This window comes from Pleurodeles waltl, chromosome 1_2 (genome assembly GCF_031143425.1).
Source record: "Pleurodeles waltl isolate 20211129_DDA chromosome 1_2, aPleWal1.hap1.20221129, whole genome shotgun sequence".
Lineage (NCBI taxonomy): Eukaryota > Metazoa > Chordata > Amphibia > Caudata > Salamandridae > Pleurodeles > Pleurodeles waltl.
This window is the reverse complement of record NC_090437.1, coordinates 1,272,293,849-1,272,311,195: the sequence shown is the minus strand read 5'-3', so window position 1 is coordinate 1,272,311,195 and position 17,347 is coordinate 1,272,293,849. Positions and strand designations below refer to the sequence as shown.

The window sequence follows — 17,347 nt, the reverse complement described above, 5'->3', positions numbered from 1 at the left end:
CAACTAGTGGTCAGGTACTCATGCCTCCCAAAAGTATCTTCTCCTTCAGCTTGAAGAGATGTTTGCAAGAATCATCCCACCACCACCTTACTCGACCAAGGACTAGAATAACCTGATTAGACTTCTCGATATCAAAAGAGTCGACACTTTTGACCTCCAGGCTGTGATCTAGTGTTTTCACCATTGCTGCTCCACCTGCATCCTTGCATGATGTTCTCAATCAATGACTAGTTCTCAAGTGCCATGTGATAATTTGTTTCTGATTAGAATGCATTATAAAAATGAATTGCACATCCATATTTTATGATTTATGGCCCCCTCATGTCTCTAAGTTTTCACTTTTCGTGCAGGTGTCTGGGTAGTCGCTGTGATCAATAGCTATTTTCTCTGATCTGTCTTTCAGGTCTATTCCCTGACACAGGAATTCTTCCAAAATGGTAAACCAGTCAATGCCGAGAGCCAGAATAGCGTGGGTGTATTCACGCGAGATGTTGTGCGCAAACGCATCAAAGATGACCCGGACGAATCGGAGACCACAAAGAGGCTGAAACTGGCCATGATCCAGCAATATCTGAAGGTATGTGGCCCTTTTGAGGTATACTGTAACGTAGAAATCAGTATTCATTCACTTGATTCTGCAATTCTGGGCTGATACTAATCCCCCACTTTTACTAAATACAGAAGAGAAAGTTACACTTAACTGTATGAGTAATTGTCCTACTTTCTGATGATGGCTGTTTGATCTAACTGCATCTTCCACCTATTTTTCACATTACTTTTATCCACTGTATGCTGTTCATAATTTGGCTGTGAAACAATTGTCCCCTCAGCTCTTTGTTCACATTTTGCAGTATGGTTTTAAATAATAGCTATGAAATCATTATATAAATAAATCTGAAATGTTGCATGAAGTGGAACGAATGTGATATCACTTTCTGATGAAGTAAATGGATGCAACTGACTGCTTCCATTGTAAGATGGTCCTTATATTCGAATTTTGCAAAATACTCTCCCGAACATGAGCAGGGCGCGCCTTCTTCAATGGGTGTTTTAAAAAAAACAAAACAAAACATAAATAACCTGCTTTTTTTATGTCCTTACATAGCTTGGACCAGTGGTTCCCAACCTGTGGTCCAGGGACCACTGGGTGTCCGTGAAGCCTCCCCAGGGGGTCTGCAACTGCTTAGAAAATTAAATATTAACAAATTAGGTCCCCAGCTTTCACTGATGACATAGTGGGGGGTCCCAGGATTCCAAAATGATTCAGTGGGGGTTCCCGTAATGATAAAGTGGGGGTCCTAGAAGTGAAAAGGTTGAGAACCACTGTTTTAGAGCATATGCCTTGGTATTTCTGCTGGCATTCGAAGATCTGCATGCCGCATCTGTAGTGCTCGAAGCTTGATGTCGTACTTCATGTACCTTTAAGCATCTTACTGTAAAGGCTATTTCAGGGATGGTCATTGTGACCTGGCCAGTAGAGCCTCATCAGCAGTGAATATGTTATTGCAGCCCCTCCTCACCATGCTCCATCCTGACATCTGCTTTGTTCCACATTTCCTGGTTTGCGACTTCGGTTTCCTGCCATAGATTTCTTTCTGCTTTTCTTAATAAATCCTGTTAGGCTAACAAAAGAGGACAGCTAGGCTAGCAAGTGCTCATTGCTGTTTAATATAGTGCATTAGGCACACACATCCGCTTCCTTTGATTTCCTACTACATTTGGAGGACTTGCACTGAAACCATTACTTGCCCATAATGTGATCTGGTTCGAAAGCTTTTTGGAATCAGTCCTCATTTGAAATAAAAATATTAAATGAAAATGACTTTTAGATTTGAGCTGCAGTTTCTCTAATGCCCTTTCAGTGCTCTGTCAGATACACATAGCAGTCGCTGTAAGGGGGTGCGGTCTTGCGCCTCTCAGGTGATTTTATTCCTCCATTAAGACCTATTCTCAACTAGGCTGTTAGCCCCTTGTGTATTTGTGCAGGAGAAACCTACTGCATCCGGAGTATTGCCTGTGTTTTTAGTAGAGCATGTTCAAAGTGAGATACAGTGAAGAACCTTCAAAGTTGTGATACCAAATGCATGTCTTATGAGGACCGATTTGATGATTAGGAAGGTCATACTGAACTTGAGCCACAGAATGAGTGCTAGCTCAAATTTGTTTTCTCCTTCACTGGAAAAAATGGTCTTCGGTAGCAGATAAAATAGGAACTCCTCTTTAGGGACCCAGTAGGTGGGCCTTCTTCCTATCTGATCTTCATTGAATGACCTTCCTTCAGATATCAAGTGCACCATGAAAGATCACACTATACCGAGTTGAGCTGTTTCCAAAATAAGACCAGATGAGAGGCCAGGGCATGCTGTCTAGACCTTCCCTTTGAAGGGTGCTCCAGTTATTGATGGTTTTTGATTTGAAAAGGGAGTGGGGGGAGGTGTGTTCATGAGACAATTCTGAAGCAATAGACGTCTTTCCTCAAGGCTCCTCAGAATGCTGGTCCTATACCTTATTTGGACAGCCACAATTGTGCATGGAAGTCTGAACCCCTACCCAAATGGAGCCGCCTCCCCGTATCTGACTGCTAAACTGCGCACTGACTTAACTTAATGGTGAAGTTTTGTGAGAGGTAAAGAGAGTAAGTATCTATCTGATTTCTTGTTATATATGTAGATCTGAATCACAAAACAAATGCATTATCACCTAGTTTAAAAGCAAAACACTGTGGACAACAGCGTAAGAGTTTTTTCAGTGCAGAGAAAAGCTTCTCGAGTAATACAAACGCTTTAAACAGGTTTAAAAAGTAGAGCTTCCTTTTTCACGTAAACATTTTCTTATTTCATAATTTTCAATAGAACTTTAGAACACAACCCGAGCTGCAGGATTCTAAGAAACAGATTAGCATCGTCTCTACCTGCAGTCCATGTTTTTCACCACAATTTCGGGTTTCCTGGAAGAACAACCTGTGACTCAAATGCTATGTGGCCCCAAGCCATCTCCCATCTCCCCACCTCAAGCCTGCATTGTTGTTTTAGGATTAATCACTTCAGTTCTGCTGTGGAATGGGTCAACCTTTTACTTGCCTCAGGCATTTTTTATCTTTCCACTTTTTCCTCATTTCCAGTTTCTTGCTTTTTGAAGGTTTTTGGACTTAAAAGTTGCTTTGTATAGTGTTGAAATTTGTAACTACATTCAGAACAACAAGGTATTATAGGTATATTGACTGAGTGAAATATGTCCTATTCATTCTGAATTAAATAGTGCATTTGCAGATTTGCTTTCCAAACATGCTATGCTATCCTCCTTTGCCGCATATAGTAGTTTGGGAAAACAAGGGTATCTACAAGTCGTATTGTTTATCAGAATAATACAGTATATTGTGCCAAATGCTAAAAAAAAATCATTTTACTAAATGTTCTTTTGTCTATTACAGTTAATGTACTTTTTTTTTTCTTGTTTGGTTTTATTTTCATAATCTCAGGTTCTTTTTCTCCTCCAGGTCGAGAGCTGCGAGAGCAGCTCACACAGTATGGATGAAGTGTCCCTCAGTGAGTTCGGAGAGTGGACTGAAATTCCTGGCGCCCATCACGTCATTCCTTGTGGCTTTATCAGGATTGTGGAGCTACTCGCCCGGTCAGTCCCAGAATCTGTTGTCCAGTTCTGCAAACCTGTGAAATGCATTCACTGGAATCGGTCCATCAGCAAGGACATCGAAAGGGTGGCTGACCATAACAGTGACCAGGCAGAAGATGGCTACCCAGTGTTTGTTGAGTGTGAGGACTATGAGTTTATCCCTGCCGACCATGTCATTGTGACAGTTTCCCTTGGGGTCCTTAAGAAGTATCATGAAAGTTTGTTCCATCCTGATCTCCCAGAGGATAAAGTAGTCGCCATTCAAAAACTAGGAATTAGTACCACCGACAAGATATTTCTGGAGTTTGAAGAGCCGTTTTGGAGTCCTGAGTGTAACAGCATTCAGTTTGTCTGGGAGGATGAGGCTGAAATTGAGAGTCTGACTTATCCGGAAGAGATGTGGTATAGGAAGATTTGCAGCTTTGATGTCCTGTTTCCACCCCAGCGCTATGGCTATGTGCTGAGTGGATGGATCTGTGGTGAAGAAGCTCTGATGATGGAGAAATATGATGATGAAACTGTTGCAGAGACCTGCACTGAACTTCTGCGTAGATTTACAGGTTGGTATTGGCCGTGTTTCCATTTTGCAGTATGGGAAAGTGTACATCAATATCTATTGATACAAACTTGGCTCTCAGTTACAAGACTAGAATAATATATAAATCCTGTTCTTCAACATTCTTCCCTCTCTGGTTGGGTGTTGCTCAATGATCTCTATTTTATCAGCCTGTAGTCCTTTTAACCCAGACCTCGAGAAAGACACCCCCATCACCATGAAAAAGGGGTGCCATGTTAATTGTTGCATACTCTCAAGCTTCTTTTTCTAATATTTTTAAGCCGAGTTGATTTTATGCCCCTAGACAACTGGCTATACAAGCGTACATTGCTTAGGTGTGTTTCACACAGGCGGTGAGTCTTTACTCCAGACTGATATATTTCAAAAGTGGTATCATTTTGTCATCCACAGCGGAGTCAAGGGGTTGGTGGAAGTGACATTGCACACCATTTCTCTACAGGAATTGACATTATATGAGTTTTGATCCACGTGGCTTCACAGGACATGTCTTTGCAACTTTTGACCCCAGTGTCATTGGGTGACCAGTGACCCGGGAATTCATTTGAAATGATATAAAATGACTCTTGACATACCAGGAAGTGGCATCATGAAAATAGTAAATCTTAGATCAAGTGTACAGGTAAAACAACTTCTGTCTCACCCTGCACTGTTTGCACGTATCTTAATGTATATAAAAGCACATAGATTCCTAACACAGGCATTGCCACATGTATGGCCATGTACTTTATATCCGGAGGTAGTATTGAATAAATATGCATTTTAACATGGATGTAGAAAATAAACTGGAGGAATGCTACACCAGGTTTGTTGCAGTATAATGCAAGGTCTTGTTACTCACGTAATAGGAGTTTAAGTTGGCATGTGTTCGTGTCACACAGTGTATGTTCTTGGCACCATATAATTTGTTTGCACTGTCACTTAATATGATAATTGGCCTTTGTATGTGCATTAGAGGTGTGTGTGTGTATGTCTCTATATATGTACTTTGATCACATGTGTAGCTGCAGGTACTTATGCTGTGCATTAGTCCACCATCTAGTGTTGGGCTCGGAGTGTTACAAGTTGATTTTCTTCGAAGAAATCTTTTCGAGTCACGGGATCGAGTGACTCCTCCTCTTCGGTTCCATTGCGCATGGGCATCGACTCCATTGTTAGATTGTTTTCTTTCTGCCGTCGGGTTCGGACGTGTTTCCTTCCGCTCTGACATTTTGATTCGGAAAACTTGTGAAAACTCTCTTTTCGTCGGTATTGTTTCGATTGGGTTCATAATCTTACATCGACACAGCACTACCATCAGGAAAACAACTTTGTTTGCCCTTCGGGGCGCGCACGCCCAACTCTGGCCTATTCAGGCCGACTGCGTATAAGCCTCGTGGACTGGACTCCATTCAGATTCTGTCCTTGGTGCCATGCGAAGTACCCGTTTACAGACCAGCATCTGGTTTGCAACCTCTGCCTTTTCCCCAGTCCATCGGAAAGAAAACTGCAAGGCATGTAGATCCTTCCGATCAAAAAAGACTCTTAGAGACAGAAGAGCAAGAAGGCTCAAAACGGCGTTGAGAAGCGGGGAACATCTCCACGTGGAAGAGAAAGAGTTGGTGCAGACTGCAGTCTTGGTTCTAGATTCCGAGCCCAAGCAGGAATCTGAAGAAGACAGACCAGTCACAGCAGGACAACATGTGAGTACGTCTGCCCCTGCACCCCGACAAAAGCAGAAACACAAGGCCTTGGGTACGCCACTGTCGTAAGGCCATGGCTCAGCCCAAAAAAAGACTGTCGGTGACCAACCTCCCAGTTCAGCACTGAAAAAGGCCACTCCTCCGAAAACATTGGAAACAACAGAGATCTGTTTCCGACTCCACTAAACCCCACTTTTCGGAGTCGAAAATTAGAAAGCCAGTTTCGGAGCTGAAACCTTCGTCCTCTTCATCTTTTTAAATCCCGAAAAAGCATGCTTCAGAGGCGAAAAGGCCAACTTACACATAGGAGCATGGACTTTCAAAGAGACTTAAAGAAAGCCACAAAACCTCTGAAGAGGACTTAGAGGTACAACCAATTATAGAAATTACGGATGAAAGGCAATCCAGGATCCACATCCATAAGGAAACAGGGAGAATTCTAGCAGCACCTCCTTTAAAAACAAAGAGGAAGGTAGCTTTTCAGGAGGAATTGGACACTATGCAGTCTCCAGCTAAAGTGCCAAAACAGAAGGAGAAACCACCACCTCCTCAATCTTCTCCTCCTCACTCTCCTCCTCACTCTCCCCACTTACCTACCTCTCCTCCTACCAGCCCTACACCAGTGCAGTCACCCACTCATTCTTACGATTCACGACAGGACAATGTGGATCCATGGGATCTTTATGACCCTGATCCCATTCCAAGTAACGATCCAGACAGCTATCCCTCTAAACCATCACCACCAGAGGATAGTACTGTCTATAATCAAGTCATAGCTAGGGCTGCAGCATATCATGGTGTTACCATGCATACAGAGCCCCTAGAAGAGGATTTCTTATTTGACACTCTATCCTCAACACATTCTTGGTATCAATGCCTCCCGATGCTCCCAGGCATGGTAAAACATACATATCAGATCTTTACTGAACCAGTTAAGGCACACATCAGAAGACCTACGATAGAGAAGAAATATAAACCTGCATCCTCTGACCCTGATTATATCACCCATCGGGTACCTCCTGATTCTGTGGTAGTTAGCGCTGCCAGGAAAAGAGCAAATAGTCAGTCATCAGGAGATGCACCCCCTTCTGATAGAGAGCAGGAAATTTGATGCTGCAGGGAAGAGTTGCGTCCCAGGCAGCAAATCAGTGGAGGATAGCCAACTCACAAGCACTATTAGCTCACTATGACAGAGCCCATTGGGACGAGATGCAAGACATAATACAGCATCTTCCCAAAGAACCCAAAAAAGGGAACAACAAGTAGTGGAGGGAAGGGCAAGCCATTACGAACAATCAGATTAGATCTGCTCTAGATGCAGCAGATACTGCTGCTAGGAGTGTCAACACTGCAGTCACTATACGCAGACATGCATGGCTCCAATCTTCTGGATTCAAGCCAGAACTACAGCAGGCTGTGTTGAACATGCTGTTTGACAAAAAAACATCTTTTTGGTCCAGAAGAAGACACAGCCATAGAACAATTGCAAAATGACTGACACAGCAAAAGCAATGGGTGTACTCTGCTCTGCACCATATAGAGGGTCCTTTCGTAAACCTCAGTTTCGAGGTGGTTTCCGAACACAGCTTTTGGAGGCATCCACCTCGCTGACAAAGCCAACCTACCAACTGCAATACCAACGTGGTAGTTTTAGGGGCACATATAGAGGACAATACCCCAGAAATAGGGGGATTTTTCAGGCTTCTAAGCAGCCTCCTCAGCACCCAAAACAGTGACTTCCCTCATTCCCTTCCACTCCACACCTCTCCTGTGGGGGGGGGGGGGGTGGGAAGACTACAGCAGTTCCACACAAATTGGCAAAATATTACCACAGACAACTGGGTGCTGTCAATTATCCGCAATGGCCATTGCCTAGAATTGATAAACATGCCTCCAAATATTCCACCAAGGTCACACAAACTATCCACAGAACACACTATTCTGTTACAACAAGAGGTCCAATCTCTACTACTCAAACAAGCAATAGAAATGGTTCCACAGTCTCAAATAGGAACATGAGTTTATTCACTATATTTTCTAATTCCCAAAAAGGATGGAACCCTCAGGCCAATATTAGACCTCAGGCCTCTCAATCTTTACATCCTGTCAGAACATTGCCACATGGTAACTTTACAGGATGTCATCCCACTATTACAAAAACAAGACTTCATGACAGCATTAGACCTCAAGGATGCATATTTTCACATACCCATCCATCCTGCACACAGAAAATATATCTCAGGTTTGTCATTCAGGGAAAACACTACCAATTCAAAGTGTTACCCTTTGGAATAACAACGGCACCGAGGGTATTCACAAAGTGCTTGGCAGTAGTAGCAGCCTACCTAAGAAGACAACATATACAAGTCTTTCCATATCTAGATGATTGGCTAATAAAATCAAACAGTCATACACAATGCCAAAATCATACGCATTATGTAATACAAACCTTACACACACTAGGCTTCTCAATAAACTACCAAAAATCACACCTTCAACCCTCACAAATATAACCGTATTTGGGTGCAATACCAAACACTCAGCAAGCTCTAGCATATCCAAATACACAAACGATACAAGCGTTCCAGTATAAAATCACACAAACAAATCAACAATACACGGTCAGATTTGTCATGAAAAGTTTAGGAATGATGGCATCATGTATTGCAATTGTACCACACGCAAGACTAAACATGCGCCCCTTACAACAGTGCCTTGTACAACTATGGTCACAGGCACACAGTCAACTTCAAGATCTAGTGTTGATAGACCGCCAAACATACATGTCCCTTCAGTGGTGGGATTCCACAAATCTAAGCAAAGGGTGGCCATTTGAAGACCCTGTGCCTCAGACCATAATTACAACAGATGCATCAATGATTGGTTGGGGAGCTTACCTAAACAATCACAACATTCAAGGGCAATGGGACGTCAAACGCAAACAGCTACACATAAACCACTTAGAGTTATTAGTTGTCTTTCTAGCACTCCAAGCTTTTCAACCTCTTCTCACACAGAAGAATGTTCTTATAAAAACAGACAACATGACAACCATGTAGTATCACAACAAACAAGGAGGGACACATTCACCCGAACTGTCCCTTCTAGCACAAATAATTTGGAAATGGGCAATCCACAATCAAATTTGTCTATTAGCACAATACATTCCAGGGATAGACAATCAGTTGGCAGATATCCTCAGCAGAAATCACCAACAAACTCACAAATGGGAAATGTATCCTCAAGTACTTCAAAAGTACTTTCAAAAGTGGGGAACACCAAACATAGACCTGTTCGCAACAAGCGAAAACACAAAATGCCAAAACTTCGCATCCAGACACCCACATCTCCTACCCAAGGGCAATGCTCTAGGGATCTTTTGGTCAGGGATATTTGCATACGCTTTTCCCCCTCTCCCACTCCTTCCGTTTCTAGTCAACAAGTTGCGTCAAACTTCACTCAACATGATACTCATAGCACCAACATGGGCACGCCAACCGTGGTACACAACGTTATTAGATCTGTCAGTAGTACCAAACTCCAAACTGCCATCCAGACCTGATCTGTTGACACAAAACAGAGGTCAAATCAGACATCCAAATCCCAAGACACTCAATCTAGCAATTTGGCTCCTGAGGTGATAGTTTGTATATTTACAACTCCCATCAGAATGTATGGAAGTTATTAAGCAAGCAATAAAACCCACTACTAGACAGGGCTATGCAAACAAATGGAAAAGATTTGTATATTACTGTCAATCCAAAAATATAGACCCTCTTACAGCATCAATACAGGATATTGTATGTTATTTACTTCATTTACAAAAATCTCATTTAGCATTCTCTTCAATTAAAATTAATCTTACTGCAATTTCTGCATATTTACAAAATATACAACATAGCTCTTTATTTAGAGTTCCTTTCATTAAAGCTTTCATGGAAGGTTTAAAATGCATCATACCACCCAGAACACCACCAGTTCCTTCTTGGAATCTAAATATAGTGCTTACTAGACTCATGGGACCACCATTTGAGCCTATGCACTCCTGCCAAATTCAATTTCTAACATGGAAAGTTGCCTTTCTAGTGGCAATTACTTCTTTTAGAACAGTAAGTAAAATCCAAGCCTTTACTCTTGAAGAACCTTTCTTCCAAGTACACAAACATAAAGTTGTACTAAGAACAAATCCAAAATTTCTACCTAAAGTAGTATCACCATTTTATATCACAGTGGAACTGCCTGGCTTCTTCCCACTGCCAGATTCTGTGGCAGAGAGAGCTCTACATACATTAGACATCAAAAGAGCTTTAATTTACTATATAGACATAACTAAACCATTTAGAAAGACTAAACAACAATTTGTCGCTTTCCAAAAACCTCCTACAGGGAATCCAATATCAAAACAAGGTTTAGCATGATGAATTGTAAAATGGATCACAACATGCTATATTAAACTAAGACAGCTTTTAGTTACTCCTAAAGCACACTCTAAGAGGAAAAATGGTGCAACAATGGTTATGTAATATACCAATGGCTGAAATATGTAAAGCAGCCACATGGTCAACACCACATACATTCACTCTACACTACTGTGTAGACGTATTATCACAACAGCAAGCCACAGTGTAGGTCAAGCTGTTCCAAGAACATTATTTCAAACCACTTCAACTCCTACAGGCTAACCCCCGCTAATTTATGGGAGGACAAACTGCTTTGTAGTCTATGCACAGCATGTGTTATCTGCAGCTACACATGCCATTGAACGGAAAATGTCACTTACCAAGCGTACATCTGTTCGTGGCATGTTCTGCTGCAGATTCACATGCACCCTCCCTCCTCCCCGGACGCCTGTAGTCGTTTAAGTTACAAACATTTGTACATATGTATAAACATTTACATTAGCATGGACATCTCTTACTTTATACCTATATACACTATTACTTTTACCTTCTGCTGGAAAACAATCTAACAATGGAGTCGATGCCCATGCGGAATGGAACCGAAGAGGAGTCACCACTTGATCTCGTGGCTCAGACTTCTTCGAAGAAAAACAACTTGTAACACTCAGAGCCTAACACTAGATGGTGGACGACTAATGCACAGCATGTGAATCTGCAGCAGAACATGCCACGAACAGATGTACTCTGGGTAAGTGACATTTTCCATATATCCTGAGCCTAGCTGAAATGCAGAAGAGCGCAATACAGAGCCAAAGGCAAACATGTAATAAGAGGGTTAGCTGGCGTGTTACTGCATGTTTATCTAGTGTTCTTTGAAGAGTTGAGTCTTCAGCGCTTTTCTAAATTGGAGCAGGGTCGGAGCAGTCTTGATGGATACGGGGATATTGTTCTAGAACCTAGGTATATAGATAATGAAGACCCATTGACTTGGTTTTTATTTGTGGTGTTCCTAATCTCCACTCTGACTGGTGTCCTGTCTGTGGATGTGTTGAGAAGCAATGTCTCCTTGTTATGTATGTTCTCCTGCACTAAGGTTCTCACCACGAGCTTCTGAATGTCCTGCTTTTTTAATATTATCATGGATTTCTGCACATTTCTCTTACTGGCAACTCTACAAGTCTAATTCTTCTTTTTGACATTGTCCCATTTCACCGCCATGTTTCTCAGTTAGCCTCCAGTCAGTTCCCCTATGTCTGCCCTTTGTTCTTAGAGCTAATCATGTCTGTTAAGCACGCCTCGTAGGTCTGTCCATTCCACTCCTATATCATCGATGCTCCTCGCTGTTTACCAATTTTCCTTGGTATTTTTAAAGTAACGCTCATGTCTTCATGTCTTCTGCCGCATGCCTTCCTCTGTGACCTACCTACGTCTTCCATTGTTTACCAGTTCATTTTCCCCTATTGCCTCCAAAAATGCCTCCTCTACCACCCACTTTCCTAAATGGGGGGTGGGAATAAGGTGGTCAGTCTCTTCTGGCTCCTTGTAACTCCACATTCTTCTCAATGGGCCTCATGCCTTCCCCTATCCAATATGGTTTCGGGTTGGACTCCTGTGCCCAATTGGACACGTGGCAGCCCATACTTTGCAGCATGACGCTGTTCTAAGTTCACTTGCTGGCATTATTCCGTCTGCGGTGTTTGTGCTCCGGAATGCATGTAAAGGAAGTGTTTTGAGTGTTGATCATAAGCGAAGCCTGTATAACTCCTGAGGACATCGACCATAGGTCCACGGTGCAGCCATCATACAGCTTTTTATGTGGCAGGATTTAGAAGCATTGCCCTGGAAGGGATTGAGAAATAAATCCATTGTACTTCCATGTCATAAATTTATAGAATGTCCGTGCCAACACTTGAAGATGCCAAAGAGCAAGACTCAGTGACTTCAACTCGTTTTCTGGACCTTCAAGCATTTCAGGTCTTGCAAGTCATATGACTATGAATAGAGACTATGGGGGTCATTTAAAGTTTGGGGCTGGGGTGATTTGGCAGGGCACCCTCCCCACAAAATATTCGGCTGCTACCTGATTTAGTGTCTGGAGAACAGTGAGATTTTTACTACCCTGTTGTCAACTGACTCAGCCTTTGGAGACCTTTGACTGCCACAAGGTTGCCACTCCAAGTCAGAAGTGGGTAGGAAGTCTGACATACATTTGTCATGTTTAGGACCTCCAAGAGAGCATGGCAATGCTGGGCAGAAAAATAATCAATGGACCACTATGCGGAGGGTGAAAACTCCCTGTGCATCAGGGCTTCCATTTCAATTACTCAGAAACAAGTCTCCTTATTTGTTATGGGTATCTAAGAAACACACATAATGCCAAGCAACTGTCTTGACATAAACTTACTTTTCTGACAAAAGTGCTCCCTATATTTTGTAGGAAGTACTTTAATCCAAAATGCGCTGGCAGCACGTTGGTGAACTTTAAATATTGCATGGCACCCGCTGTATATCAATTGCATCATTTTGTTTTGTCTGTTCTGTGCTAACATTTCTTCAGTCTTGAATATCAACAGAACATGATTGAGGCTCTGTCCATCGTGTTGGCACTGAATACTTGTGGGTGGATAACAGATTGTAATTTGCATCTTTCACAAGTTACTGATGACACTTTTTTGCCAGACTTCTAAGCTATTCCAACTGAAAACCTTTAGGACAGAGAAAGACAAAGGCTGGGGATTTTGGCTTTGGCCCAAGTCCAGTTAAGGTCAAACCTCTAAGTCACACACATGATTTGGCATCAACGAAAGCTTTGATAAGCAGGGTGAGATATTATCCATCACTGATGAGCAACAGGATCAGGAGTCCTAGGTTGCTGTTTTTCCAAAGATAGGTTTTTGAAATCATTTTGAGTTTCACTAAGACCCTGAACATTCAGTTCCTCAGAGAGGAACTTCTGTAGAGTATAAACACTGAGAAATAAGTAACAAGTGCTGAGATCCAGAGGCAAACATCTTTTCTGTTTTAGCAGGCCAAGAACCCCAGTACTTTGGTGTTAAGACACCAAAACACCTAGTACTGGAATGGGTAAAGTACAGTGGCGGCTGGCAATTTTAGGAGGGGGGGGTGCGGGTGGGCAGCACACTCATTCATTCACATATGCATGCACATCCATTCACAGCAGTCATCAACATTCCAACATACACGCATGCACCAAACATTCATTTAGAAAAAACACATACACACACTTACCTTCAGCTCGGAGGCCCAGGAGGGTTGGGACTGCTGCTTTCCCTCACTGGCAGTGCCAGCTTCGTCACAGAGTGGGATGGGGTCACTGAGACTGCTGACCCCACCCCACTCTGTGACGAGGTGTCACTGATTGACACTCGCCCTGGGTGCTTCAGGGCTTAAACCTATTATGTTTAATGAGAACATGTCTTGTGACATTTTCTTCTCGAACCAGACCTTGCAGCTAAAGTGTGACATTTCACACTACTGCAATTTAAGACAATTAAATTAATTTGCATAACTCGAAACTGCATGGATCACAGTGTGATGGAAATTTTCTCAGAGGCCTAATCCTGACGTGAGGTTAAAAAGACCATTCTGTACATCTTGCAACTTAATTGACATGATCATCATGGACATGTAGATGATTACATATCACGAAATTGTAGCTTCTTCAGAGAGCTCCATGGAACATGCAGGTCAGTGACTTAAAATTCCAGCAAAGGCATCTCAGCATTTTATCCTTCTCAGATTTTCAAAATGGGTATTGCTGTGTTGACTAATAGAAACTGTTGGAAATTGGGTTACTGGTTGAGTGGGTCAAACCCTACTCAAACAGAAACCACAATCTTTTTCAGGGTGAAAAACAAGCAAAACCCCAAACTAACTTGTGCTTAACCCTATGGTAGCTTGGCACAAAGTAGTCAGGCTTAACTTAAAGGCAATGTGTAAAGTACTCATGAATCACTTGAAACAGTAAAGAAAAGTGAAAACCCAACAAAAATCCTTCACCAATTTAGAAGAATAGTTAAATGTAATACATTATTTGAGACAAATGACAGAAATTCAATCAACAGAACCGAAGATATGCAATTTTAAAGGAATAGGTAAAAATAGTGCTCAGCAGCACAAAGCACCAACTGTGGTCATCTGGTCGCACCAGTCCAGGACAAATTCTCAAGTTTAGGAAGACTGTGATGGGGGCAGACCGGATACAGGGACCAAGTTAGGCCTGCTGAACAAGAGTACCTTAAATCCTGCATGCGGAGCGTTGCGAGATCCTGCAGCAAGGATGCATAGCACAGCGGTAGTTCAGAAGTACTGCGATGCAAGGTCCTGCATCGGGGATGCTTTGAGCAGCAGTTATTTTGAAGTAAAGTTGCAAGGAGATGCATTGCGCTGCATCGGTTCTGTCCGCAGGACTACAGCTTGGCCTGCAAAGCACTTTTAGGCACACTTTATAGGGTCCAGACTGCGGGGTGGGAGAGACACTACTTGCAGCTGGCAGAGTCCAGGTGCTGGGTTAAAGGTTGTTGGATCCTGTTCTGTCTCTGAGCCTCTGATCAGGAGGCCACCCAACTGGCCCCTGGAGTCACTGTGGTTGTCCTGGGATCAAGATGCTGGTCCAGTCCTTCACTCGGGCAGCTGGGCAACGGAGTCACAGTCCTTCTTGCAGAGCAGCACAGCAGTCTTTGAGTCTTTCACAGGCCCAGAGGTGTACTGAAGATTTGGGTCTAAGGATCAAATGTGTATACCTCATTACCACTGTGAATTAGAAGTAGGTTCTAGAGGGGGAAACAGCCATTACAATGCTGCTGTTTTCCCGACTAGCCTTTATCATGCATGCTTTACAACGCATGCGTCATTACCATAAATATCCTTTACCACGCCTAATATTACAACAAATTATCTTGTAATGATATGGGCTATGCGTGGTAATGATGATAAAGGCCATCAACTTCATTAGAGAAAACTGAGAGATCCTTCCTTTTCCTCAGAACGACCAGCGCAGCGCGTCAGAGGTAATGGGGATTGGGCCTAGGGGTGGGGGAGGAGGAAGCTATTGTTTTAGGAAAGGGGATGGGGTGGGTACGGATTTAGGGTTTAGAGTGGGGGGGCAGGGGTGACAGTTTTAGAGCTTGAGGTGGATTTGAATTTTAGAATGACCTGCACTGCGCCTCAGCGATAATGGGGATTGGGCCTGGGTGTGGAAGGCTACTGCTTTAGGAAAGGGGTGGGGGTAGTTTTAGGGTTCAGGGTGGGGGGACAGTTTTAGGGCTTGGTTTTAGGTCGGGGCAGGAAAATACGTAAAAAGTGGTGAGAAAATACATTGACTTTATAAGCTGCTCAGACAGCGTGAGCAAGCTTGGCCTCCAGTGCGGTCATCAGTTCCTTCCTCACAACAATTTTTTGGGGAGTGCTCCAGCAGTAACATTTCTGTATTTTTTTTTAACATGCGCATAGGCACTAAGCTTTTCCCATTTGGACCTAAGTATACCCAACAGAGTTTCCTTTGTTTTAAGTAGAGCCATATCACGCAGTGAAAATTCTTCTTTACTTAAGTATTCTGCTTGATTTCATATTTTATAGTGCCCCTATCATACAGATTTCGGGGACGAGGAGGAGGGCGGTTTTTGGGTTTGGGGCAGGGGGGACAATTTTAGGGCTCAGGATGGGGGTAGGCGCGTACTGTTTAAGGGTTTAAGGTAGGTTGCATAGTATACAACGATGTACCTTTTAACATACATGCTTTTACAACGTAATTGTTGTAAAAGCATGCATGGTAAAGGCTGTGCATGGAAATGGCATTCTCATTGTAACAAGTGCGTGGTAACAGCGTGCATTGCAACGGAATGCGTTGTTCAGTCATATAACCTTCTAGAGGTTTCCACCCCCATTTCAGCTTGGAATTCTATGCCTCTTTGCCCTTGCCCCAGACTGTCTGGGATCACAAAAGACCAGTTTCAAGCCGTTTGTGAGTGTGCTTAGGCAGCAGAGCCTTTTTGATGGGCAATTGTGGTAGGTGACTGCTTCCGCCGACCCCTCCCCCCCCCCCCCCCCCCCAATCAAGTCAGAAATGGCCTGTCCTACCAAGACCCTTTGTGTATTGTTCTCAGACAACTGCCAGCTACATCTAGCCTTGTGACCCAGTAAACAGGCTGTAGGCACCAAATGGTAGGGGCAAGAACATGGTAAATTTATAAAAGTGACATTTTCAGAATTGTGACTTAAAACTGCATTTACTATTAAAGAGGACTTTAAATTACAGTTCTTTAGACACCAAACTTGATATTCTAACCTTTTCCTAATTGATAGTTATAACTTATAAATATAAAAGGGGAATTCAATGTTATCCTGTGGGAGAGGTAGGTCTAGCAGTTGTGAAAAACAAATGTAAGAGTTTTTCAGTACCAGGACATAACTTAAAAGTACATGTCCAAATTTTCGAATACACCGCATTCTGCTTCATGGCCGTTTAGGGCCTTCCCCAGGGGTACTTGTATGTATTAAAAATAAACATTTAGGCCTGGCAAAAGGTGTATTTTCCAGGTTGAAGTGGCAGCTTAAAACTGCACACAGACTCCAGTAGCAGACCTGAGGCATGCTCAAAAGGCTACCTTAAATGGATGTCGCACTCAGTGCTGCAGGCTCACTAGTAGTATTTCATTACAGGCCTTGGGGACATGTAGTACAACTTTACTAGACACTCCAGTAAACATAAATACAGCAATTGGATGTAAGCCAATTTTACAATGTTTAAGGAGGAGAGCACAAATACTTTAGCACTGGATAGCAGTGTTGATGTGTGCAGAGTCATAAACCCTGCAGGTTCATTCAGAACTAGTTAAGGTTTTTGTACAGCACTGTTATGTGTTTGTTTCCTCTTTTTTTCAGTGGTCAACTGTCTGCTGCATTTCAGGTAGTTTGAGCTATTTTCCAAAGGTTTTAGTCTGCAGTCATTCCAGATCTTAAAACCTGTTGTAAACCGTATATTTAATGCATTACAGTAAACAAACAGAGGTACGTGGGTTTTTCAGTCTGAATAACTTTTC

At 42.7% G+C, this 17,347-nt stretch overlaps 1 protein-coding gene across 2 annotated transcripts in view; it reads left to right on the top strand.

The window, feature by feature from the left end:
• Positions 1-17,347, top strand: part of SMOX (spermine oxidase) — a 130,617-nt gene that overhangs the window by 86,710 nt on the left and 26,560 nt on the right. For both annotated transcript variants that reach the window (XM_069204718.1, XM_069204710.1), the window contains exons 4-5: positions 404-577; positions 3,497-4,190. In XM_069204718.1, the coding sequence (XP_069060819.1) occupies positions 404-577; positions 3,497-4,190 (868 nt within the window). The remainder of the gene's footprint in view (positions 1-403; positions 578-3,496; positions 4,191-17,347) is intronic.